The sequence below is a fragment of the Lotus japonicus genome, chromosome 6, assembly GCF_012489685.1.
Source record: "Lotus japonicus ecotype B-129 chromosome 6, LjGifu_v1.2".
In the NCBI taxonomy this organism is placed as follows: domain Eukaryota; kingdom Viridiplantae; phylum Streptophyta; class Magnoliopsida; order Fabales; family Fabaceae; genus Lotus; species Lotus japonicus.
Window position 1 is genome coordinate 45,408,138 of NC_080046.1, and position 23,866 is coordinate 45,432,003.

The 23,866-nt window shown below is 37.8% G+C and overlaps 4 protein-coding genes across 6 annotated transcripts; all 4 read left to right on the plus strand.

Moving 5' to 3' along the window:
- Positions 1 to 321: 321 nt before the first annotated feature.
- Positions 322 to 10,337, plus strand: LOC130723103 (protein FAR-RED IMPAIRED RESPONSE 1-like). 3 transcript variants are annotated; one of them, XM_057574041.1, is made up of 14 exons: positions 322 to 747; positions 1,975 to 2,034; positions 2,732 to 2,839; positions 2,923 to 3,573; positions 3,660 to 3,787; positions 3,879 to 4,258; positions 4,365 to 4,446; positions 4,549 to 4,638; positions 4,754 to 4,879; positions 6,935 to 7,073; positions 7,475 to 9,403; positions 9,524 to 9,628; positions 9,826 to 9,972; positions 10,060 to 10,337. In XM_057574041.1, exons 11-13 carry the CDS (start codon positions 7,502 to 7,504, stop codon positions 9,967 to 9,969), a joined length of 2,151 nt encoding a protein of 716 aa, XP_057430024.1. In that variant the 5' UTR covers positions 322 to 747; positions 1,975 to 2,034; positions 2,732 to 2,839; positions 2,923 to 3,573; positions 3,660 to 3,787; positions 3,879 to 4,258; positions 4,365 to 4,446; positions 4,549 to 4,638; positions 4,754 to 4,879; positions 6,935 to 7,073; positions 7,475 to 7,501; the 3' UTR covers positions 9,970 to 9,972; positions 10,060 to 10,337. The 3 variants fall into 3 exon arrangements, 2 of the variants coding, with proteins under 2 accessions (XP_057430024.1, XP_057430023.1); XM_057574040.1 differs by having other exon boundaries at positions 10,065 to 10,337; XR_009014176.1 differs by lacking the exons at positions 6,935 to 7,073; positions 7,475 to 9,403; positions 9,524 to 9,628; positions 9,826 to 9,972; positions 10,060 to 10,337 and adding an exon at positions 5,134 to 5,549 and having other exon boundaries at positions 332 to 747.
- Positions 10,338 to 13,198: 2,861 nt separating this feature from the next.
- On the plus strand, positions 13,199 to 15,380 carry LOC130722059 (protein MAIN-LIKE 1-like). The gene is made up of 2 exons (XM_057572653.1): positions 13,199 to 14,255; positions 14,349 to 15,380. Exons 1-2 carry the CDS (start codon positions 13,524 to 13,526, stop codon positions 14,655 to 14,657), a joined length of 1,041 nt encoding a protein of 346 aa, XP_057428636.1. The 5' UTR covers positions 13,199 to 13,523; the 3' UTR covers positions 14,658 to 15,380.
- Positions 15,381 to 15,826: 446 nt separating this feature from the next.
- On the plus strand, positions 15,827 to 18,656 carry LOC130725397 (uncharacterized). Its single transcript, XM_057576632.1, has 3 exons — positions 15,827 to 16,948; positions 17,141 to 18,356; positions 18,468 to 18,656. Exons 1-3 carry the CDS (start codon positions 16,134 to 16,136, stop codon positions 18,654 to 18,656), a joined length of 2,220 nt encoding a protein of 739 aa, XP_057432615.1. The 5' UTR covers positions 15,827 to 16,133.
- Positions 18,657 to 19,004: 348 nt separating this feature from the next.
- On the plus strand, positions 19,005 to 20,159 carry LOC130724528 (uncharacterized). The gene is made up of 4 exons (XM_057575767.1): positions 19,005 to 19,609; positions 19,689 to 19,790; positions 19,871 to 19,936; positions 20,027 to 20,159. The coding sequence occupies exons 1-4, from the start codon at positions 19,247 to 19,249 to the stop codon at positions 20,084 to 20,086; spliced, it is 591 nt and encodes a 196-aa protein (XP_057431750.1). The 5' UTR covers positions 19,005 to 19,246; the 3' UTR covers positions 20,087 to 20,159.
- The last annotated feature ends 3,707 nt before the right edge of the window (positions 20,160 to 23,866 follow it).

Sequence of the window (23,866 nt, forward strand, 5' to 3'; positions counted from 1 at the left end):
GAATTGTGGGCGTCGACGACGGTGGTGGAGTTGAAGGTGGAACAGAGGCGGTGGCAGTGAAGCAGAAAAGGGTGGGTTCTTCTCAGGTGGAGGAGGAGGAGGATTGCCATTGCAGAGGCAGAGAGTATCGGTGGCTTCTAGGGTTGTGAGGTTTATAATGTACAAAACTACAGATATAATATAAGAAATTAAGAATTTTTTAAACCACTTCAGAAGCCTGTTTAAATTTTAAAAAAAAATTAAAAAAAAAATTACGTTGGCAAATTGATTAAGGAGAGAATCAGAGAAGGATAAATATAACGGAAATGTTATATACACACCTTGAATAGTGTCCCTCTCCATTTCCACCTCTGCCACATCACAACCTGCCTGATCAGCTTGCCACCGTGTAATTCTTGGAAAAGAAACTTATTTGGCCTGAAAAATTAGAAACTGAGGGAAAATAGGGGGGAAACCAAAATTGGAAAAAATTAGGGTTCTCTCTCCCCAAACCCCCGCACCACCACCTCCATTACCCGATTCCCTTCTCTTCCCTTCGCTTTCCTCCTCCACTCCGTCACGGAGGACCACGCGCACGTCTGTCGCGGGTTCGTTCTCCACTCCGTCGCCGCCACCTTGCTGCCTCTAGCGCCGCCAACGGGCGCTCCTCTTCCTGCGGTTCCGTTCTCCACTCCGTCGTCGCCACCTTGCTGCTGCTAGCGCCGCCAACGGGCTCCAACCTCCTCTTCTCTACTCTTCTGTGCAGAGGTAAGATTTCCACAAAAGCAAATATTTTTTGTGATTCTGCTTTAGAAGAAAAACCTAACATAGACTATAATTCGTTATCTAGTATGGTTTCTCTAGTGTTAAATTAGAAGCAATGATTCAGATTCCAGATGATGTATAGAGAAACCAGATCATTCTGCTCTGGTAGTTTTAGTTCCAATGGGTTTGTACAGAATATTAACATCAGATTGATTCAGTATTAAAAATGTATAGTAGCAGTTCTGTTAGAACTACTTGAGTTGCTTGCTTGTCTGTTTTTTCTGATCATGTGATGTGATAACTGATGAAGTGGCCAATTTAAGGATTACCACACTCAAAATTAAAGCATGATGCAAATAGATTAATTTTCAAAGTTATGCTTAAGAACTCTAAAGAAAAGGGGGAAATGTAATACTATAAAGTTTCTGGATGAGCATAGGACCAGAGAGGGGCTAAGCTCACTTTGTGGATCAAATGTAAACGGTCTTACTTTACATTTTTGTAAGAAACCGATTTCACGACTCGAATATGTGACATGGCAACAACATTATGCTTAAGAACTCTAGAATTCATAAATTAGTTGTAGACCTCTGCTTTAGAATTTAGATATATGATTCTGCTTTAGAAGAAAAACCTGACATAGACTATATAATTCATCTTTATATCATCTGAATTCTTTGATTTGGTTATGATTTGGAATTTCTGAGAGGAAGGGATTATTGCTGAGGCTTCAATTTGTATTTTTCTTTTCTTGGAACAACTATTGCAGCTACACATTACCCCGTTGTTCATTTTAGATGAAACCATTTCATTAAAAATTTCAAAGCTGTGCATGTAAAGTTTGTTAACCAATAACCCCTTGCTCTCAGAGATTCCAAATCATTGGTTTCATAGAAGAGAGACCATAACTGAAGTGTTACATAATGGTGGTGTGACTTAAAAGGGATTTCTAACAGTTAATGGGATATTTAGCTTTTTAGTTCCAGAAAGAAAATGTAAGACGTTAAAAATTTCAAGATGTTAATAAGAAATTAAGTTGTGTTTGTGTGAGAGGAGAAGATCATAGATTATGAGTAAATCATTATGGATAGGGTATGTTGTATGAGATTTACTTGACAGACACTAACAAATTGGCAAAATGTGATTTAGATTTGTTTGAATCTAACTTGTGCAATATGATTTAGAGCAAGAAGATATTTCTGTAAGCACCTAATCCTCTTTTCCTTCCAGCGAATTGTCACACCACGCTCCTCGCCGGTTCCAGTGCCATTGCAAGCCCTTTGTGCAGAGGTAAGGTTACAACTTCTCTAAATAGTTTGTTTTTTGCCCTGTTTTTGCATTTGTCCTATGAAGAATTGGCACTTAGGATCTCATACAAGAAAATATATGTATTACCTACACACCTGGACTTGTGATGAACAAATCATTTTTTGTGCTTGTCATGAATGAAACTTGCGCAACACTTAGGAAGGGAACATGAAAGCATTGTTCAGACTTTAGCAGTTTAGCGATAAGAATTTTGTTTCCTAAATTTATATTCCCGAAGAAAAAATATTCTCTTGTTTCCTCAATTGGTCTTTAATTTCGAAACCAGATAGTGCATCTTTCATAATTGATTTATATCTGAAATGGTGACCAGATGTTTACAGACATGCCCATGTTTTAAACATGAACTATCCATCCATATACAGTCAATTCAGATTAACCTTATCCACTTAATTGACTCAAATACCAATTTGTGGTAAATGTTAATTAGTCAAAGTTTAAGAATGGTGTCAAAATATTCATCCAAGTCTAGGGTCATAGTCTATTAAAAATACCCTTACTTAAAAGCAACTTCCCGCAAAGTCGGACATTACTACCCAAGTATATGTAATAACTATAATGTGATAATTTGGAGTTAGGATAAAGGACCAAACTTTTTATAGCATTATGTGAATACACATTGTATTTGTATTTTATACATAATCATTTTATGATTTTATAGGTTGCACATTGAATTAGTATTCCCTTCCAACCCAAGGCGGGCAAGTGAGAGCTTTGACCTTAGTGTGTTGTTATCATGAAGCGTTCCAAGTCACAAGGCGGGCATCAGGTATGAAATCATGGTGGACGTTTTGATATCTAATGTCACTAATGTTGTTGTGTTTTTTAAATTGTTGATGTTGGTCATTTTAGGTACGCCTAAGGAATAAGTGTGGAACCTGCTACATATTAAGAGCCAATAACCAGTTGAGAGACCCGAAAGCAGATAAGCGTTTGACCCAATTGATAAGTCAACGAATTGAGGCTACGCCGTTCAAATGGTGCTTGTACCTAGAGGAAAAAATAAGTATATCTGGTATATTCTTGAGAGAATTGATTAGCAGGTGGTCACCAGACGGTGGTGGATTTAGAGTAGGAACTAGGGTTATACATTTCACTCCTCTAGATGTATGCTTTGCGCTTGGGTTGTGCATCTCAGGTGAACCAGTGGAGCGTAATGAAGAAGCAGAGTCTCAAACTAGAGCTTTATTTGTTGATGATCGCGTCACTTTGGAGGTGATATATGAAAACCTAGAACTCTGTATGAACGAAGGACGTGTGGATGATTTTTGTAGGTTATACATCATTCTTGCGTTTGCGGATTTCTACTTTCCAAATACATCTGACTTTGTGAACATGAGTATGTTTAGACTATTAGATGAGTTGGACTCCCTTCATCGGTATAATTGGGGTATGGCAGTGCATGACAATTTAGTGTTTAGTTTGAATCGGGCTGCAAAAAACTTCAATGAGTCCAAGAATAGTGAAGACTTATGGGTTTCAGGTTGTGTAGCTGCATTGCAGGTACATATATGTATAATATGTGATGTACATGTTTTAGTATTTTAATTTGTCATTTGCATGATATGCTGTTGTCAATTCTGGTTTAGGTGTGGGCAGTTGAACACCTACAAATGAGGCCAACAAATACTATGCATGACATTAAGTTTCCACGGGTACTGAGTTGGGTCCACCTTGGGATAAAGAAGAGGTTAATAACTTGTGCATTCGACATAATGTAAGTGTTGTTAAATGTTCATTCCACGTGGTTACGATGTGATTGTTTATTATTCATGTTATAGTCTTCATCGTTGTACTATATCTCTTAGGTACAAGAAAACCTGGTTATTAGCAATGAAGATCGTGACTACGATGTTTTAAGGGAAGCCCTTGCATTGACAAAAGATGGTTTTTGTGAAATCCCAAATCCGTCTTTTGCCGTAGAGGGTTGCCATTATGGGTATCAAGTGCTTGAGGAGGAAAATAGACAATTGAAGGAGCAAGTTGTAAGGCTGGAGAAGGATGTGGTCTTCATTAAAGAAATATTACGTGAACAAGGATTACTAGGTCAAGAAACAAATCGAGGTTCGATGTCATTGTCGCCAACAATAAAGGTAGAAGAAGACATCCTGCAAAAGGTGTATAATTACTACATCAAAAGAAACATGACGAGAAATACGAGATCAGCCTCATCCGAGTACAAATCTGAGTACGCTTCTATTACAAAACTTTAATGGCACCTGCACACACAATCTATTTGTAATTTTGTTTAACACATACATTTTGTTTATTTTTTCCTATTGCTTTGGTGTTAGAGTTTTGGTCCGCATGTTCGATCAACACTTAACACGTGCTGATGTTTATTGCATGAGACCAAGAGAATGGGTGAATAACTTTGTTAGTGCTCACACCTTTACCTTATTTAATATCTTTTTTTTGTACAATGTGAAAGCATGAGTGAATGTATCACATTTACTTGCTAATGAATTCAACTTGCAGATCTTCATGCTTGCTCCAAAATTTCTCATGGCTGAGCAAAAAACATTAAACAACAATCTCAGCCGTTACATTTTTTGTGCTTCACTTGTTGTGAGTATAAGCATCTTTACTTTTTTTTCTTCCTTCATTTTGGCTTGTATAAAGAATCTTTTGATTATTCATATAGCGGATTCAAGTGTAAGATCCATTTGTTCCAATATTGTAGGAAGAAATTAGTAGTGAATTAGCTGCTTTTCAGAGTGGGACTCAGGTATGTTGGAATGAGAAGAAGCTGTTTTCATCTATAGTAAATGATATTGAACTTGTCAACACAATGAGGCATTGCAAATTGGTAAGTTTTAATGTGTAGTCTTTATTATTTATAATTGTATCTGTTATTTGAAATAACTAATGTTAAGTTGGAATTACAGATATTTGCACCTGCTTTGTTTGATTGTCATTGGTTTTGTTATGTTTTGGATCTGGAGAAATATAAATTGTTTGTGTTGGATTCAATGAATAGTTGCCCAACTTCGGGACAGATTGAGCTCCATAGGGTCGTGGTATAATACATGTTTTTTTATAATAATTGAAGCTTTTTTTTAGGCTTAATTGCACTTTTGGTCCCCCAACTATTGCCTTCCTGCGAAAATCGTCCCCAAACTTCAAAATTAGCAAAAAACGTCCTTCAACTATACATGTTGTTGCACTTTTGGTCTGCCGTTTGCCTTCCGTGAGAAAACTAACGTGAGAAGCTGATGTGGCTCCCTCACGCGTGTCTCACGTGACTTTGCTTGATGACTGGACAAGTCACATGCTTCTCACGTGACTCTAAAAGGGAGTAATGGTGAAGAAGACGATGGAGGAGGGAGATGAGAATGAATAGAAAATAAGGTTTTTTCTTCTTTGGTGGCTTGTTTAATGTAGTTGGATTGTACTTTAAAAAAAGATTGTCTCGACACTTGCCAGAATGTTGATTACCATGTTTAAAACACTATTTTGATCCTACTAATTTACTATTATGATGAGTCTTTTGATGGGGTGATTGAAAAGTATTTTAATCTTACTTTATATTCATACTAGTGCTTTATAATCTCACTTCAAAATTCAGATGGAAGGAGAGGTAACACTCTATTTTAATCTCAGCTAATTTTAAATTAATATGACTTATAAAACTGAGATCATTATCGTAAACATTTAAAAAAATTTAACTATTATAAAAGGAGCAAAAATAAAACTTAGATCTGTATAATATTGTAAACATTTAATAATTTTTAACTATTATAAAAGAAAAAAAATCAGGCATATGATTATACCACCCAGAAGTGAATAAAGTTGGTTCTCTATATTTTAATAAAGGCTTATTTTTTTCTTAAATTATTCATTCCACTTCATTTTCAAACCTTAGAAATAGAGAGCTCTTGGAGAGGATACTTTAGTCATGGAATCGATGAAGAGATACAATGAAGTGTTCAGTTCTTTTAATTTTATTTTTTTATGTTTGTAAAGTTGACACTTCAAATCTAGTTGAAAAGCTAACTGATTTCGGGAAGCTTTTAAGTTAGTTGAAATTTGTACGCTTAAATCCGAAAATTGAACGGGTCAATGATTAACGTAATAATATATACATAATCATAGAGTAGTTCGCATCATTATAAACAAGGTTTCAAAATAAGTACGCATACTTAGACAGTGGCAAAAACAAGGTTTTAGTAATGGAGTTCACATCTCCACTTCGCTGCTTACTATCCCTTTTCCAGCTCGTACACAGCTAAACACAAGCAGTGCAATTGAAGCAGGCAAGACTCAAGAATACTTCTATACTGAGTTACCCTTACCTTCGTGAGTAGTAGTGCATAGAAATCTCAGAAAATTAATCGCTTTCGTAAATGCTATGCTTCAAGATCATAGCTTCCGCTCCCCAAGACTCATGAATCTCCTCACATTAAAAGTAATCTTCTTATATATAATGAGACACATTTTACTAGTAGTGCATAGAAATCTTTCGAAAATTACCCTTTGTTATTAGTGTTGGAGGGTGGGAATGAGAGAAAATATATAATGAGACACATTTTACTAGTTAGAATTAATAAGGACATCGTTGAAAAACAAAGTTAATAGCACATACTTTCATTTGTTTATTAAAAAAAATATCAAGAGCGTTTTTTTAAAAGCCAAATCAGCTCATTCCGTTATTTTTTTAACGTCTGACTGACGGAGGGGTAGACGGTGCACTGTTTGAAAACATGAGGGGTAGAAACATCAACAAAAATATAATAGGGGTAGAATTTGCACAAACTTAAAACATTATGGGTCAAAAGTGTTTTTTATCCTATTAATTTATTTCGATTTAACAATATATTGATTACAACCCACGAGCGGCTTTACCAAAATATCTTTCTTATAGGTATACTTCCCTCCATAACATGTTCAGTCCCGCCAAGAAATACAGCTACCGAAATTGTGCAGCTTGCCAAGACGCTAGCATGAAGAGTCCCGTTGTCGATCTAACCTGTTGAAGGAATCCCGTTCGTCGTTGTTCCACTGTGAGTTGACCCTTCAATTTACTATTTCACTGTAATATGCTTCTCAGCCTCTGTTTCGACAATCCTGATTGGTCTCATTTCTGGTTTTTTCAAAACCCCTCCTTCTCTAGTTGTTTGCTTGTTGTATTGTTATGTCTTGATGTGTCTGGTACTCTATTCTCGTTCGGGTTTGTCTTGACATGACGTTGGGTTGTTATGTTGAATTTACTGGATAGTCTGTTCGGTTATTGGCTATTCTAGAGTGGTTCAATTGTCTGGGTAATTTCTTCCTTTATTGAATATTTCAGCGAATTAAACCGGGTAGTTTGTTTATTTATTGGCTGTTTTGGTTAATGGCATTTCTAATATTTGTCTTGCATCTATACTTGTCCGAATTTATGGTTTATCATTTCCATGAACAGGATAATTCCCTTGCCTTGTGCTACATCATGAATCCATATAGTGATCAACCTCATGTTAGTCAGTCAATTGAGGTTGATGCAGAAGTACATTGCACGGTGGAGGATACGGTGTCCTCGCCCAAAGCAACATTGGGTTCACAATCTGAAGAACAAGAGATTAAACAAGGCATGTCTTTTGTGTCTGTAGATGCACTGAAAACATTCTACCGTGATTATGGTATTAGAAAGGGGTTTGGATCAATGGTAAGAAACTCTAGAAAGGGGAAAGATGGTAAATTGAACTACATTATACTTGCATGTTCAAGAGAAGGAAATTATGTTTCAAGCAACTTGGTGGGAAAAGAGAGGCGTGCTCTTGGGAAGGAAGGGGATGGAAAGGCATTGTTATCTTATTTTACACAAATGCAACAAAAAAATAGTGATTTCTTTTACGAAATTGACTTGGATGACAACCTTTGTGTTAGAAATGTGTTTTGGGCTGATGCAAGAAGCAGGGAAATGTGTAAGTACTTCGGAGATGTTGTGTCATTTGACACAACGTACCTGACCAATAAATATGACATGCCTTTTGCTCCGTTCGTGAGTGTCAACCACCATGGGCAATCAGTTTTGTTGGGATGTGGGCTGATATCTTCGGAAGACACTAACACATTTGCATGGTTATTTGAGACATGGAAGCGTTGTATGTTTGGAATTCCTCCTCAGGGAATTATCACAGATCAGTGCAAGGCCATGAAAAAGGCCATAGAGTTGGTCTTTCCAGATGCCCGCCATCGGTGGTGCTTGTGGCACATAATGAAAAAAATTCCTGAAAAATTCAATGGTTATGGACAGTACAAGGAAATCAAGAAAGACATGAAAGAAGCTGTTTATGATTCATTGGATGTCACTGAATTCGATGGCCAGTGGAACACATTCATTGACAAATATGGGTTGAGGAACAATGATTGGCTAACTGGCCTATACTTGGAGCGGACAAGATGGGTCCCATGTTTTCTAAAGAATTATTTCTGGGCGGGGATGTCAACCACACAAAGAAGTGAAAGCATGAATGCTTTTTTCGATGGATATATAAACTCCAAAACATCACTCCAACAATTTGTGTTGCAGTACAGTAATGCCCTCAGGGACAAGGCCGAAAAGGAGTATGAGGCTGATTTTCAATCATCGACCACAACAATACACTGTGCAATAACTTCTGTCATTGAGAGACAATTCCAACAGCAGTACACTAATCAAAAGTTCAAGGAGGTCCAAGCTGAATTTAGAGGAAAAATGAACTGTTTACTAAAATTCTTGTTCCAAGATGGTTCAATATGCCACTATGAAGTGACGGAAGAGATGTCTATTGTGGGGCGTATAAGGGAAGTAAATTTCAAGGTTATCTTTAATTGGGATGGTTATGATATAAGTTGCACTTGTTTATTGTTTCCGTTCAAAGGGATAATGTGCAGACATTCATTTCTGGTACTTGCAAATGAAAGGGTGAAACAGATTCCTTCAAAGTATGTCTTAGATAGATGGAGCAAAAATTTACGAAGAACACATACCAACATCAAGTGTAGTTATAATCTGAAACACATGCAGCCACAGGTGGAAAGATATGATAAGTTGTGTGATGCTTTTCATAAGGTTGCTGAGCTTGCATCTGTTTCTCATGAAGCCACTGAGTTGCTAACTGTAACTGTGCAAGATGTTGGAGAGAAGGTGAAGGCAACGATTGCTACTAGCCAAAATCAACAAGCAGAAACTCAGACAGAACATCCACAAGGTGAACAAAGTGCAGATCAAAATCAGGCTACTACCGATGGTCAAGGTCTAATTCGTAGTCCTGTGCGTAAGCCGCGCAGGGGTCGACCTCCATTTGAGAAAGTAGTTAAGACAAAGAAGGCGGCAAGGAACCGTCGCCAAAATGAAGTCAACAATCAAGTAAGTTGAATTAAACTATGTTATTCTGAAATTGCTATTATATCATGATTCAATTGTTTAGCTCGTGCTTAACTATTTTCCATCACTGAATTTTAATACCTTCAAATGTAACATTGACAGGACTCCTTTCCAGTGGTCTCAATCCCCGAACGGGGCGAAAGCTCGACTGTCAGATCCTCAGCTCACATAACAAATTGCGGAGCACACATAGCAACTGATCTCATGGTTCGTGTACACATGAAGATTAATTTTCAATTGTAATTTATTAAGTAATGGGATTCCACCCACATAGTGCAGCACTTTAGAGTTATTTCATTTGTCTTAATACTTGCATTTGCATTTGCACCGAAAAATTGGATGTTAGGTGCAATATGAACATTCAAGGATAGTTATGTTTATTTGTTTTTGTTCCTCTATAACAGATGACAAATGTTGATGCCAATGGAAATGATGTAATATATTCACAAAATTGTTGGCCTTCACAGCTGTCAAATGTTTCAACAACTGGTTTTGTGTCATTACTTGCACCCATTCAGACTGATCTTAGTGCGAGTTATAACGCATAACATGTAAGTTGGGTGGAAAATCCTCATTTAATAGTACATTGACATAAAATATATGTGGTGTAATATTTATTATTTCTTTGATGTCTCAAGTGCAGGTTGGCAGCATAAGTTATGGTTTTTATATAGTATCTTTTTTGGCAAGCTGACCAGTAGAATCAAAGACAAAATAATGTACAGCAATATAAAGAATGTGTGATTAACTTCCACATAACCATCGGTGTTTTTTTTGTATATTTTATGTGTAAGGTATAATATATATAGAAATTTTTTGGCAAGGGAAATGGCAATGTTTTGTATTAACTACAAACGTATAGGGTTATATTCAAGGACTAACAGTTTGGCCACTTTGTACATGACAATGAAATCAGATGTTGAGGCTTGATGCCCATATATATATATATATATATATATGTTTTATGTTGTTCATTTTCAGATTTTGGTGTCAGTTGATAGATTTGTGCACATAACAGGATCAAATTAGTAATTACATATATTTGGGTAGTATCATCTAACTTCGTGGGTAGTTGCTTTCAAATACGGCTATATTTAGAAGTCTTTGGTCCTAAACTTGGATGAATATTTTGAGACCATTCTTAAACTCTGTCTCATTAACATTCAGTTGTCCCACAAATTGGTATTTGAGTCAACTAAGTGGATAAGGTTAATCTGAAATTGATTGTAAGTGGATGGGTAGTTCAGGTTCAAAACATGGGTATATCTTTGTACAATTGGTTACCAAATCAGATATAAATAAATTATGATAGATAAAGATGTTTTTAATTTTGAAGTAGATTAAGAGCCTGTAATCTTAGTGGCACATAACAAAGTATCAAATTAAAGTTATTACATATACTTGGGTAGTATAGTTTAACTTCGTGGTTAGTTGCTTTCATATAAGGGCACTTCCAATAGTTTTTGGTCCAAAACTGGGATTAATATTTTGAAACCAATGTTAAACTCTGTCTAATGAAATATAGTTGTCCCACAAATTGGTATTTGAGTCAACTAAGTGGATAAGGTTAATCTAAATTTGACTGTAAGTGGATGGGTAGTTCAGGTTCAAAACATGGGTATATCTTTGTACAATTGGTTACCAAATCAGAAATAAATAAATTATGATAGATAAAGATGTTTTTAATTTTGAAGTAGATTAAGAGCCTGTAATCTCAGTGGCACATAACAAAGTATCAAATTAAAGTTATTACACATACTTGGGTAGTATAGTTTAACTTCGTGGTTAGTTGCTTTCATATAAGGCCACTTCCAATAGTTTTTGGTCCAAAACTGGGATTAATATTTTGAAACCAATGTTAAACTTTGTCAAATGAAATATAGTTGTCCCATAAATTGGTATTTGAGTCAACTAAGTGGATAAGGTTAATCTGAAATTGACTGTAAGTGGATGAGTAGTTCAGGTTCAAAACATGGGTATATCTTTGTACAATTGGTTACCAAATCAGATATAAATAAATTATGATAGATAAAGATGTTTTTAATTTTGAAGTAGATTAAGAGTCTGTAATCTCAGTGGCACATAACAAAGTATCAAATTAAAGTTATTACATATACTTGGGTAGTATAGTTTAACTTCGTGGTTAGTTGCTTTCATATAAGGGCACTTCCAATAGTTTTTGGTCCAAAACTGGGATTAATATTTTGAAATCAATGTTAAACTCTGTCTAATGAAATATAGTTGTCCCACAAATTGGTATTTGAGTCAACTAAGTGGATAAGGTTAATCTAAATTTGACTGTAAGTGGATGGGTAGTTCAGGTTCAAAACATGGGTATATCTTTGTACAATTGGTTACCAAATCAGATATAAATAAATTATGATAGATAAAGATGTTTTTAATTTTGAAGTAGATTAAGAGCCTGTAACCGACCACACTGAGGTAATTTGTTGGAATCCACGACCAAGAATCATTTGTATTTTGAATCATTTGTATTTTGATGAGTTGGTGTTGTGATTTCAAATTTAGGGTTTCAAATTTAGGTATTTCAGATTAGGTTAGGTTTCGAATCCCTTTTTATGAGTTGATTTTGTGAAATTTCATTTGTATTGTGATTTCTGGGGTTTTTGGGGTTCTGAGGTGCGAATTTGGGGATATTTGCACTCTGAATCTTGAAGATTCGGAATGGTTCAGGACTTCAAGATTCGGAATGGTTCAGGACTTCAAGATTCGGACTTGAGAGATTTAGTACTGTCTCTATGACAGTAACTCCTATTGCTTCTGTTATTGTTTTTCGTGATAAGATGAATGGGGTGAAGATAATTTCCATGCTTTTGGCTATCTTAGGGTAGTGGTTAAGGACATAACCAACTAGAGATTTCACATTTGAATTTCATAACATTATTTGAATTGTATTGAAATTTCATAACATTAGTTTACTGTGTATACTTGTGGATTGCTTCAACTAGTTAGTTACTCATTACATAGCTATTAATCTGTTTTCCTTATTTTTTCTGATAGATTATGGCGAGGACAAAGCAAACTAAGAGGGTATCGTCTGAAGAGTTGGCCGATCGTCGTGCCTATCTCCACGCTTCTCATAGGCGAGGTGATCATGATACAGATGTGTCGACTTCTCGGAAGGGGGCTAGGAAGGGGGCTCCGAAGGCGACCACTGAGGTTCCTGCCCCTGCCACTGAGGTTCCTGCCCCTGCTACTGAGGTTCCTGCTACTGAGGTTCCTGCTCTCTCGACGCCTGAGGTTACTGCTACTGAGGTTTCTCCTCAGTCGACGCCTAAGGTTACTGCCCACGATACTGTTGAGCCTTCCACCTCTTCACTTGATATTGATGCAGTTGAGGAGCCGGAGTCGGAGTCGGGGTCTGACTCTGAGATTGAGGGTGAGGATGTAGAGGTAGAGGATCCGAATATGCCGCCGCTCCAGAGAGATCCACCGTTTCCTGGTGGGCCGGTTGAGTTGTCACTTCTGCAGCATTACCCGGATCACATAGCGCCGTGGACGTGGCATACCCTACTAGGCACCACTGACCCTCGTTATTCTGAGCGAGGTGATTTGAGGCTTGCCACTGCTGGTACGAAGCTCGGGCTGATGACGTGTGAAGGGGACAATTACAGGGAGGTCCGCTTGATTGTGGAGAGGAGCGGACTGTATCCACTGGTCAGGTGCAGCTATGTAGAGACGGATCCAGGGCTTATATCGGCCCTTGTGGAGAGGTGGCACGAGGAGACTAGTAGTTTCCACATGCCATTCGGGGAGATGACTGTCACCCTTGACGACGTCTCCGCTCTTCTTCACATCCCGGTTGGTGGGAGATTCTACACTCCAGGAGTGGCCTCGAGATATGATGTGGCAGAGACCTGCGCTTTGCTGTTAGGGGGGGATGCAGATTTGTACATGGCTGAGTTTGATGTGAAGAGGGGTCCGACTATGAGGTTCAGCTTCTTGCGAGGCCTTTACCCGACAGCTGTTGCAGGTTTGTTTCATTCATTATCTGAACTTTTTCCAACTATTATTTATATTTACTTAATCATAATTGGTATTACATTGTAATGTAGAGGGGCGGTACGAGCATGCAGCCAGGATGTACCTGATGCATCTTGTTGGCGCGACATTGTTCGCCGACAAGAGTGGGGGGCACTCATTCTCCGCCCGTTGGATCGGCATGCTACAGGATCTTGAGCGGGTGTCGGAGTTCGCGTGGGGCGCCATGGCCCTTGCCACGTTATACGACCAGCTTGGACAGTCTTCTCGCAGCGGGGTCAAACAGATGGGCGGTTACACTTCCCTGTTGATGGCCTGGGTCTTTGAGCACTTTCCAGACAGGCTCGTTCGCCGGTATGCGAACCCTGCTTACATAGAGGACCAGCCCAGAGCTCGTAGGTGGACAGAGTCACGGTCGGGTCATGCTAGGCTTGACGAGAGGCGAGTACTATTTGATGAGTTGACGGCCGACGACGTCACTTGGACTCCATATGAGGCCCACAGGGAATGGCGACAGCGGGATGAGAGGGCTTTGTTCTCAGGCTACATTCGGTGTCCATATCCCCCTGCTGTGCGACCTCATCTTCCGGAGCGGGTCATGCGACAGTTTGGGTATATACAGACGATCCCGCGCCACCCTAGTGAGATGGATAGATCTCCCGCAGATGAGGCTGTTGATGCGGCATTCGCAGATTATGTGCAGTACTTGTTTCCTGAGGGCGACCCTGCTATAGAGGAGGGACAGGCTGTGGGCGGTTACATGGATTGGTACGCTAGAGTGTCTCATTGTTTCATCATACCGGATGAGAGGAGGATTGATCTCAGTGTCGTGGTAAATTTTAAATTTTATTTCTATTTTCTTTATGCACTTGTTGTTTTCTGTATGTGATTTACTAACAGCGTTTTTTTTATTATTTACTTTCAGGCTGCTTTGCGTAGGGCTTTAGAAGTCCTTGAGTTGTCACTTGAGGTGGATGATGCTTTGCTGCCAGGCACACAGGCCCGCGCTTTAACGGAGAGAGCACTTCGCATCCTCCAGGACTTGGCTGGGACACAGGGCATTGCTTACGTTGCTGGGAGAGGAGGTCTGGGAGCAGGTGGCCGAGCAGGTGGCCGAGCAGGTCGCCGAGCCGGTGGCCGAGCAGGTGGCCGAGCAGGTGGCTGGGAGGGCGGCAGGGCAGGAGCCAGGGGAGGCCGTAGGGGTAGGGGAGGTCGTCGTGGTAGGGGACAGTAGGGGACATTAGTTGTATGAGCATTTTGTTGACATTACTATTACGATATTAGGGGACTATGTATTTTGCAATACTATTTCGGATTAGTATGAGTTTTATGTTCACTTTAACGTATATTTTTTTTTTTTCACTTTTACCCTAAACCCTAATAATTTGTGAGCTTTATGTTCACTTTAACATTTTTTTTTCTTTTTCACTTTTATAATCAAACCTAATAATTTTTAAAATCTATTACTTTTATAATCAACCCTAATAATCAACCCTTGTAATGGAAGCCAAAACCTGGCACTCAACAACCCAAACCCTTGTAATGAAGTTTAATCTTTAAGATATAATCCGAAACTTCAACCTTCGGATCAGTATGAAACTTCATCCTTCGGATTAGTATGAAACTTCAACTTCCGGACACCTCTGACAGATTCTACCACCTTTTTCAGCACCATTACTCCATAGCTTCACCTACCTCACCACCATTATGGCCTGCATAAACTCCTCAACCACCAAACCACCCCCCATTACATTTCACTTCTGATCACCCTCACTCCCTCACTTCCTCTTTTCTTACTACCCCTCAACCCCCCACCACCATCATTGCACCACCAACAACAACCTTCATCAACCAGCACCACCTTGGTATGTATCATTGCATCCATTATAATATGCATATATACGTTTGTTTATATTTTCTACTATTTAAATTTCTCTTCATTTTTTGCCACCACCATCACTTCAACTTTTCTGCCTCGACATAAATCCGAATGTTCAAGTCTCGGATTAGTACGAGAGTTATAGTCTCGGATTAGTACGAAAGTTACAGTCTCGGATTAGTACGAATGTTCATTATACGGACTGTTAACCAGTGGCAGATTGGTTTATGCAGGCAGTATGACGAGCACATTTTTCTATGATGATGAAATGCTGCTTCTAAAACAAGATAATGATGTCAGTGAAGGAATGTTGCTTCAACAACAAGATAATGTTCAACCTATAAGTGTGGATACCACTCATTTATGGTCGACCGATCAGGTATTCATTGCGTATACCATAATGACATTATTATTTAGTGATGCTTGAATTGATTATTAATTTTAAAATGATATGTTACCACTGTACAGATATTTGAAACTGTTGATGACCTTAAACAATGGGCTAAGAATGTTGGGAAGGACAATGGATATGCGATTGTGACTGGAATGTCTGATTATTCCAGAAAAGGTGGAAATATGTAAATTGTTCTGCGGTGCTCGAAGCATGGTGTGTATATCCTGTACAAGGACCCTAAGTCCTTCAAGTACAACTCCACCGGATCACAAAAATGTAATTGTCCTTTTAAACTTAAAGGACGACCTACGGAGGGTGATAGAAATTGGTGGCTGAAACTGTTGGAAGGGGTACACAACCATGAACCAGCTAGATCTTTGGTTGGCCATTCCTATGCTGGTCGACTAACAGAAGAAGAGAAGGTTCAAGTCGACAACATGAATAACAATTGGGTCCCACCGAGACACATGTTGGCCACTTTGAAGGAAAATAATCCGGGTAACTTGTCTACCATCACTCAAGTGTATAATCGCATCAAAAAAGTTAAAGAACTAGACCGCGGGCCACTTACAGAGATGCAATATTTGCTGAAGAAGTTGGCAGAAGCCAACTATGTTCACTTTGAAAGACATGAAGAAGATTCGGGTGTCATTATGGAATTTTTCTGGGCTCATCCTAATGCTATTAACCTCTTCAACACATTCCCTCACGTGGTAATCATGGATTGCACATACAAGACAAACAAATTTCAAATTCCATTGCTTGAAATGGTTGGCCTCACTTCTACTGGTCTGACTTACTCCATTGCATTTTGCTACATGACTCGTGAGCGCACACCTGACTATGTTTGGGCCTTGGAGTGCATGAAATCTCTACTTGCTGACCCTGCCCGATTACCTGGAGTGATTGTGACTGATAGGGAATTGGCTTTACTTAGTGCTGTTCGGAATATTTTTCCTGAGGCTACCCATTTACTATGCCTATTCCACATAAACAAGAATGTTGAGGCAAAGTGCAAATTGTGGGTTGACACAACGGATTTTAAAGCCTTAGTGATGCAAAAGTGGAATGAAGTGGTATATGCTGAAACAGCTACACAATTTGAGGAGGAATGGAGCGACATGTGTGATATGTGTAAGGATCATCCAAGGTTCACATCGTACATTTATGACACTTGGTTGGTTCACAAGGAGAAATTTGTGAAGGCATGGACAAACAGAGTGAAGCATTTTGGAACGACAACAAGTAACAGGTACTACGCACATGCAATCTTGATAGACTTGCTTCATTTGATAGAATTGATTCATTTGATAGGCTTGTTTCATTTTTTGTATGCATTTGATAGACTTGTTTCATTTGATAAAATTGATTCATTTGATAGGCTTGTTTCATTTTTTGTATGCATTTGATAGGCTTGATAGACTAGCTTCATGTTTGTATGCAGGGCTGAAAGTGCACATGCAAGCTTGAAGAAGATGCTTAGGAACGGCAAGGGTAACCTGTGCGATTCATGGGAAGCAATTGATAGGTTGACCATTGTACGCCACAATGCAATACAAGCATCGTTTGAGCGCAGTATTAACATTGTAGAGCACCATTTCAAGTCTCCAATGTATAAGAATATGAGAGGATTCGTTGCTAAACATGCACTTCACCTAATGTATGATGAACAAAAAAGATTTTGGGGTCATGGTGAGAAATGCGGTTGCGTGATGAAAGTCACTCATGGACTACCTTGCGCTTGTGCACTTCAGAGTATGGCCTCAATTCCGTATGCAGCAGTTGATCCATTCTGGAAGATACTTTCTTGGGAACAAGTGCCTGTTGTGGAGAGTCAAACCTCAAACAGTGGATGCATGCCGCTAGAGATTGAGGCTTTGTGGGCTCATTTCAATACCTTGGATGATGCGGGCCAAAGTATGCTGAGAAGGAAGCTTAAAGAGCTTTATTGTCCTCAAATCAGTTCATTGTGTCCTCCTGAAGTGAAGATAAAGCACAATCAATCGTCCAAGGAGAGGAAAACCAAACCTCCCAGAGGTCAATCAATAGGATCCACCCAGCGTGACCTTTCACATTGGGAACTTGTTGACAATCAGACCAAAGAACAAGAAGCGAAAGCTAGCAAGAGGAAACCTAGGCTCACCAAAACTCCTAAAACAACTCCAACATCGCAAGCTCCTAAGTCAAAGAACAAGAAGGCTATGACGGCCACCGGCTCCAAAATCTACTTACCGGAGTTGCCATCTTTTTTATGGCCATATATACATGAAGTGATAGATGTTGTCGGGGATGGTAATTGTGGATACAGAGCCATCGCTGCATTGCTGGACCTTCAGAACGGTCAGGACGGTTGGCCTCGGGTTAGGGAAGAGCTGATTGTAGAACTCACACTCTATGAGAAACACTATACACGCATGTGGGGTTATGATGTGGTACAAGCCATGCACAATCATCTCACTCTCCCTCCTGATGGTAGAGCCACTAAAGCCAAATGGATGCATCTACCAGAGATGGGGTACCTTATTGCTAACCGGTTTCGGGTGGTTTTCATCTCCATCTCGTTAAAATCTAGTTACACTTACCTTCCGATGAGAGGAGGCGCCCCACCGTTAGAACATCCTGTCATAGCTATTGGTCATGTGACCAATCACTTTGTACAGGTATATCCTCAATTAAATACATATCTTCTTTTTTATTAATACACTCTCTTGTCACGTTAAACAATTTATATTGAAATATATCTAATTTTACTATTATACTCTTAAATGTAGCTGAAGTTGGTGTCTGGACATCCTATGTCGCCAATTGCTCCCCAATGGGAATACAACGTTGAAGAACCCGAGTCCGAATGGTGTAAACCGTATAAAGAGCGTTTGGATAGATTTATGGCTGAACACACTGTTTGGATTGGTCCTCGTGTTATTACCAACTTTGATTTAACAGACATAACAGAAGATTGATAATATGATTCATGTTTGTAATGTTGTAACCATGTCTGTAACCATATTATTAGCAAGAATATTTTCCTACATGTATTAAGACAATGCTCCAGTATTGTAACGAGGTCTGTTTGTCCCATATTATTGTCACTGCATTTTCACGTTTCTGTCTGTGACAGTATCTGGTTTGAAAGGTACGAATCTTGAAGTTTCATATTAATCCGGGTTTTCAACTCTCGGACGTCTTAAAAAGGGGGGTGGTAAATTTAATTATGAATCAGTCCGGAACTTATAGTCCTGGATTGATCCGAAACTTAAAGTCCTGGATTGATCCGAAACTTATAGTCCTGGATCACCCTTACCAAGCAGCAGAATGCCTACACAACCAACTCTGACCACCATCAATTACAATCTCAACCACCATCACTGCCTACACAACCAACTCTGACCACCATTAATCTTCACCACCAACCCCACCACCAACCCCATTACTCATTCATCCTACACCATAAATCCCTTTACTTCCTATATTAGTCCCCTATGCACCAAAGGCATCCTACACCATTACATTACTTCCCTTCTTCCCTTGTTGCAGGAAATAACCAGAAGAAATGGAACAAGATCCACCATCAACCTTCATCCGCCCTTGCAAACGCCAAGACAACCTTGCCTCCAGCTCTCGTCCTCTCATTCCCGGCCCAGCTGGCGCCGTCCAGGCCGCCATGATTCACCGCAGATCCACCGACGACAAACCAAACATTTCAACCCAACAATTCGTTAGGCAAGTCCTCCAAGACGGCCACGACACCGATCCCGATTTCCAATCCAATGCTTGGCTTTCAGCCCTGCAATTAAACGGATCTGCCACTCCTCTGGGCGCAATCACTCACCATCATGAAAGAGTAGATCACATCATCGGTGTTATCAAATCCTGCAATCCCAATGGGTTTGGAGATGCAACAGTTACACTCAAGGTATTTCCTTATTCCTCCTTATATTTCAGTGAAATGTTATATTCATGTTTCTCTCATGACATCTGAGATTGAGATTCAGGACCCTACGGGCACTGTTGGCGCTAGTATCCATCACAAGGTATTCACTGAAAGCGTATTTGCGAAAGACATAACTGTTGGATCTGTTCTGCTTCTCCAAAAGGTTAATCTATATGCAACTTTAACATTTTAAGCTTCTTTGGACAACTTGGACATCACATCGTTTCTTCACTTTGCTTTCAGGTCGCTGTGTTCTCTCCTAGAAAGTCTAATTGTTATCTGAATATAACCTTGTCCAATGTAGTCAAGGTATGATAATCTTCTTCCACATCTAAAATAAAGCATTTGAATCTTTTCCACATCTACAACAAAGCATTTGAATCTGTTTTCATTATACAGGTATTTCCAAAGGACAGTGCACCTCCACCTGGAAGCTTCACAAACATAACAGAAGATTAATATTAGTTCTTTACTAATTCTATATTAAGGACTATTTGTGTAACTTTTGAAATGCTGAGCTTAGATTATGTATTGTTATTTTGCTTTACTTTTCCAATGCTTAACTTGGATTATGTATTGTAATTTTGTTTAAATTGGATTATGTAACTTTTCAATTTTAAAGTCATGTTATATTTGCTGCAATTGGACTAAAGTCATGTTATTTTAACTGTAATTAAAGAATCCGAACGTTTAACTCTCGGACTAGTCCAGAACATCAACCTCTGGACTGGTATGGAGGTTTAAGTCCCGGAGGGTATTCCCGGCATTTTTTTAAAAAGGCTAGGGTGGCAATTCTAAACCAGAGGGTGGGAAATCTAATTCTCATAAGATGAGCATTGAGAATTGTATTTCCAAAGTGGTATTGACCCGTGTTCATTTCATCTTCTTTTCATTTGCCCACACACACATTGGCTGCAAGTGGACAATGTAAAAGAAGATCAAGCAATCCACCTCATGCAGGCATAGAGGGCAGCGGGCTTCCACATCAGATACAATTACCTTCCTCTTCAGGAGATTTAAACGTGTTGGTGGCCGTCTTGCATTGCTTCCAGATGAACATGCACACATTTGCCCTCCCCTGAGTCAAAACACAACTTATATATATCACGCCTCCAAATTGAGTCTCGAGTTGTAGCATTTAACACCCCGGTCGCCATTCTATTGCCATAGGTCTTAATTTGTTTCCTGACATAAGCTTCCACCTCCATTTTCCGAGAAGAGCCAAATTGAAGAGTTCAGTTCTTCACTCCCAAGTCCCAACCCTCCAGCTTCTCGTGGCCTACAGACATTATCTCACTTGACCCACGCAATCTTTTTCTGCTGCTGTTGATGTTCTTAGTTTTGGCATTGTACCAAATTATCATCTTCATCTAATAAGCACAGCTCTTTTGGTATGATTAGGAATCATTATTTTAAATACTATAATGAGAATAATGAGAATGAGTGTTTTAGTCTTTTAGAGAACATTATAATATATGGTAAATTATTATTTCCAGTGTTGTTGTCATCTGGTACTCTGTTCGGCAAGTTGTAGAAATATCTTCCAGTGTTCTCCTATTTCTGAAATTAATTTTTAATTGTGTTAGTATGAATTTCCTTTGCTCTTCTTGCTTATCATTCAAATAGTGCTTTCTGAAATTTGCTTTTTTTTTAACTTGTGTTTCTAAAATGCTTCCACTCCGACTTTCAAAATTGAGAGATGAGGTCCTCTCAATTGTAAACTCCCACTTCCAATGCATTAAATAAGTGGGCATCTGTAAATATTTATAATATTTCAATTTTATTTTTGATAAGCTATAATATTTCAATTGACATATTATTGTCAATTCACTCGAGAGGATCTTTATCCCTAAAAGAGAACCTGCAACAATGGTAGTTGACCACATAAGTCAAACATTTACCCAAGTTAATCTGGTCTTTGTTTCATTAACACCCTCAATTCCTTATATTTGCAAATTAGTTCCTCCATGTTTTTTTTTTGGGATAGGATGTACACCAATGATTGGGCCACGTACATTACTTATGTATGATAACCAGGGGTATAGTAGAATTCGGCTTAATAAAATGGATTTTGTTTAATTATTTATATAGAAAGTTAGAAACATTCACGTTAACACTTTCTTTTCAACATTTGTTTATTGATTAGTTGAATTTCATGTGGGTTCACTAAAAATATTAGTATCACTTCAAATTTAATGGAACCTACATTATTTTAACCAATACATGAGAGTGTTAGAAAGTGGGTGACACTCCCTTTATTTATATAGTCACAGTGCTTTATTGATTAGTTGAAATTTATGTGAGTCCACTAAAATGAAAGTGTTAGAAAGTAAATGTTATAATACTTATCTTATTAATATAATCACGAAGTAATGTATGCCTTTATATACATGAGAAATACTAACAAACTAGATATTATACCCGTGCGTTGCACGGGTTTACTTACAATATTTTTTAACATTATATATAAATTATTATAGTTTAAATAAATAAAAAAATATTTTTTAATTATAATTGTAAATAAACTGTGTTAAGACATTTCAATAAATATTATTAGATTTTTTTTATAAATAATTAATATTACTCAAATTTTACTATTGATATTTAATTATTAGCATAGAAATGATTTTTAGAAATAAAAAAATTTATGAAAAATTATTAAGTTAATTTGAAATATTTAAATTACGTAAAAGAGTGTTAAGTGCTAGTGTCATGAAATAAATTTTAATATCATTTTTTATACTTTTGTTCTGGAAATGAACACTCAAGAATGGTATAAGTCTCAAACCCTAGTAAAGCATGAGTCTAGTAATAGCCTAATCCTTTAGAATAAATGCCGAATGATCCTTTGCAATGATCATAAAGTCCCCTTTTATAAAGGTTACATGAAACCCTAACTTTGCCACTAATGGGGCTTGTTGGGTCGTACCTCACTCGGCCCAACTCCCTTACATACATCAACCGCCCCTGGCGCTTGCCTTAAGGGGGTCCCTAATCTCCTAAGTCCTTTCTCTCGCCCCTAGCGAGTTCCTCTCTTTTAGGTCTTGTTCGTCCCTGGGCAAGTTCCTCTAGGGTGTGGGGGGCTCGCCCAATCCAACTTTTACCAAGAAAGTCATTTGTTGTGACTTGTCAAGGTCAAGAAGAATAAATTAATTTTAAATTTTAGAATTATGATAAGTGATAACATAAATAACTTAAAATATTATCAAGCGAATTTAAATTTATTTAACTTATTTGGTTTCCGAATGTTTTCTCAAAACCGATAGCCAAGAGACTTATAATCTCTCGAGGTTCTACGATCACATTAAATGGATATACCTCTCACAACGAACATTTATTCAACTTTGACCATTATTATTTTTCTCTATTATGCTTCCTTAAGTAATTTTTTTTTTTACAACAAAAGATGAATATTATTAATAGCAAATGATTCATGAGAACAACCCTCTCATGGATAAGTAATTTTTATTAATATATCATAGATCAAAATTATTATTAGATATTTTTTCAATAATGCACATATATGTTATAGTTAACTTTAAATTCATTTTAGCGGCGCTTTTTAATTTTAAAACTATTTATCTACATTATTTATTAAAAATATTATTTTATTATTAACTAATTTTAATTTTCAATATTTGTCAAATGCAAAACTAGAGAAAATTTCAGTTTTTTTTAACAAAATTAATTTTTAATATTGACAATAATTTTTTTTAGTTTTTAATTTGAGAATTATATGGTTTAATGCATTTAATACTCTTTGCTAATGAGTTTAATGCAAAAGCTCAAGTGAGCTTTACATATATACTAGAAATTAAACCCGTGCGTTGCACGGGTTTGTTTTTAAGTTATGTATCTATTATTTGTAAAAATAATTTTTGTAATATGAAAAATTATTGAATAATAGATAATTAAGAATATGATAAACATATGTAATTACATTAATGAAGCTCAAAAAATACACTAATTTTTTTGTTTTTTTTTTATAAGAATTTGGTACCGGTCACTCTTTGGATATACCACAGATTCGAGATTTAGTCACAATTAAGGCTCCTCATCCCTTCCCCAGGGTGTATTGTGTGGGGATTGAACCCGAGAGTTTTTCACACACACTCAGCCTGCGTTGCCAACTGAACTACCCCTCTTCGGTTAATTTATTTGTATATTAAAACCCATATTTAATATTTTAAGTTTATTTAATAAAAATTATTTTCAATTTATTTGGTGATTATATGTTTA

Excerpts from the sequence above, each read along its gene's own strand:
- LOC130723103 (XM_057574041.1), top strand. The coding sequence starts at position 7,502 with ATGAATCCATATAGTGATCAACCTCATGTTAGTCAGTCAATTGAGGTT. Across the intron at positions 9,404-9,523 it reads AAAATGAAGTCAACAATCAA|GACTCCTTTCCAGTGGTCTC; the intron begins GTAAGTTGAATT and ends TAACATTGACAG. Across the intron at positions 9,629-9,825 it reads ACATAGCAACTGATCTCATG|ATGACAAATGTTGATGCCAA; the intron begins GTTCGTGTACAC and ends CCTCTATAACAG.
- LOC130722059 (XM_057572653.1), top strand. The coding sequence starts at position 13,524 with ATGTACCTGATGCATCTTGTTGGCGCGACATTGTTCGCCGACAAGAGT. Across the intron at positions 14,256-14,348 it reads GGATTGATCTCAGTGTCGTG|GCTGCTTTGCGTAGGGCTTT; the intron begins GTAAATTTTAAA and ends ATTTACTTTCAG.
- LOC130725397 (XM_057576632.1), top strand. The coding sequence starts at position 16,134 with ATGAATAACAATTGGGTCCCACCGAGACACATGTTGGCCACTTTGAAG. Across the intron at positions 16,949-17,140 it reads GGAACGACAACAAGTAACAG|GGCTGAAAGTGCACATGCAA; the intron begins GTACTACGCACA and ends GTTTGTATGCAG. Across the intron at positions 18,357-18,467 it reads TGACCAATCACTTTGTACAG|CTGAAGTTGGTGTCTGGACA; the intron begins GTATATCCTCAA and ends TCTTAAATGTAG.
- LOC130724528 (XM_057575767.1), top strand. The coding sequence starts at position 19,247 with ATGGAACAAGATCCACCATCAACCTTCATCCGCCCTTGCAAACGCCAA. Across the intron at positions 19,610-19,688 it reads ATGCAACAGTTACACTCAAG|GACCCTACGGGCACTGTTGG; the intron begins GTATTTCCTTAT and ends ATTGAGATTCAG. Across the intron at positions 19,937-20,026 it reads CCTTGTCCAATGTAGTCAAG|GTATTTCCAAAGGACAGTGC; the intron begins GTATGATAATCT and ends TTCATTATACAG.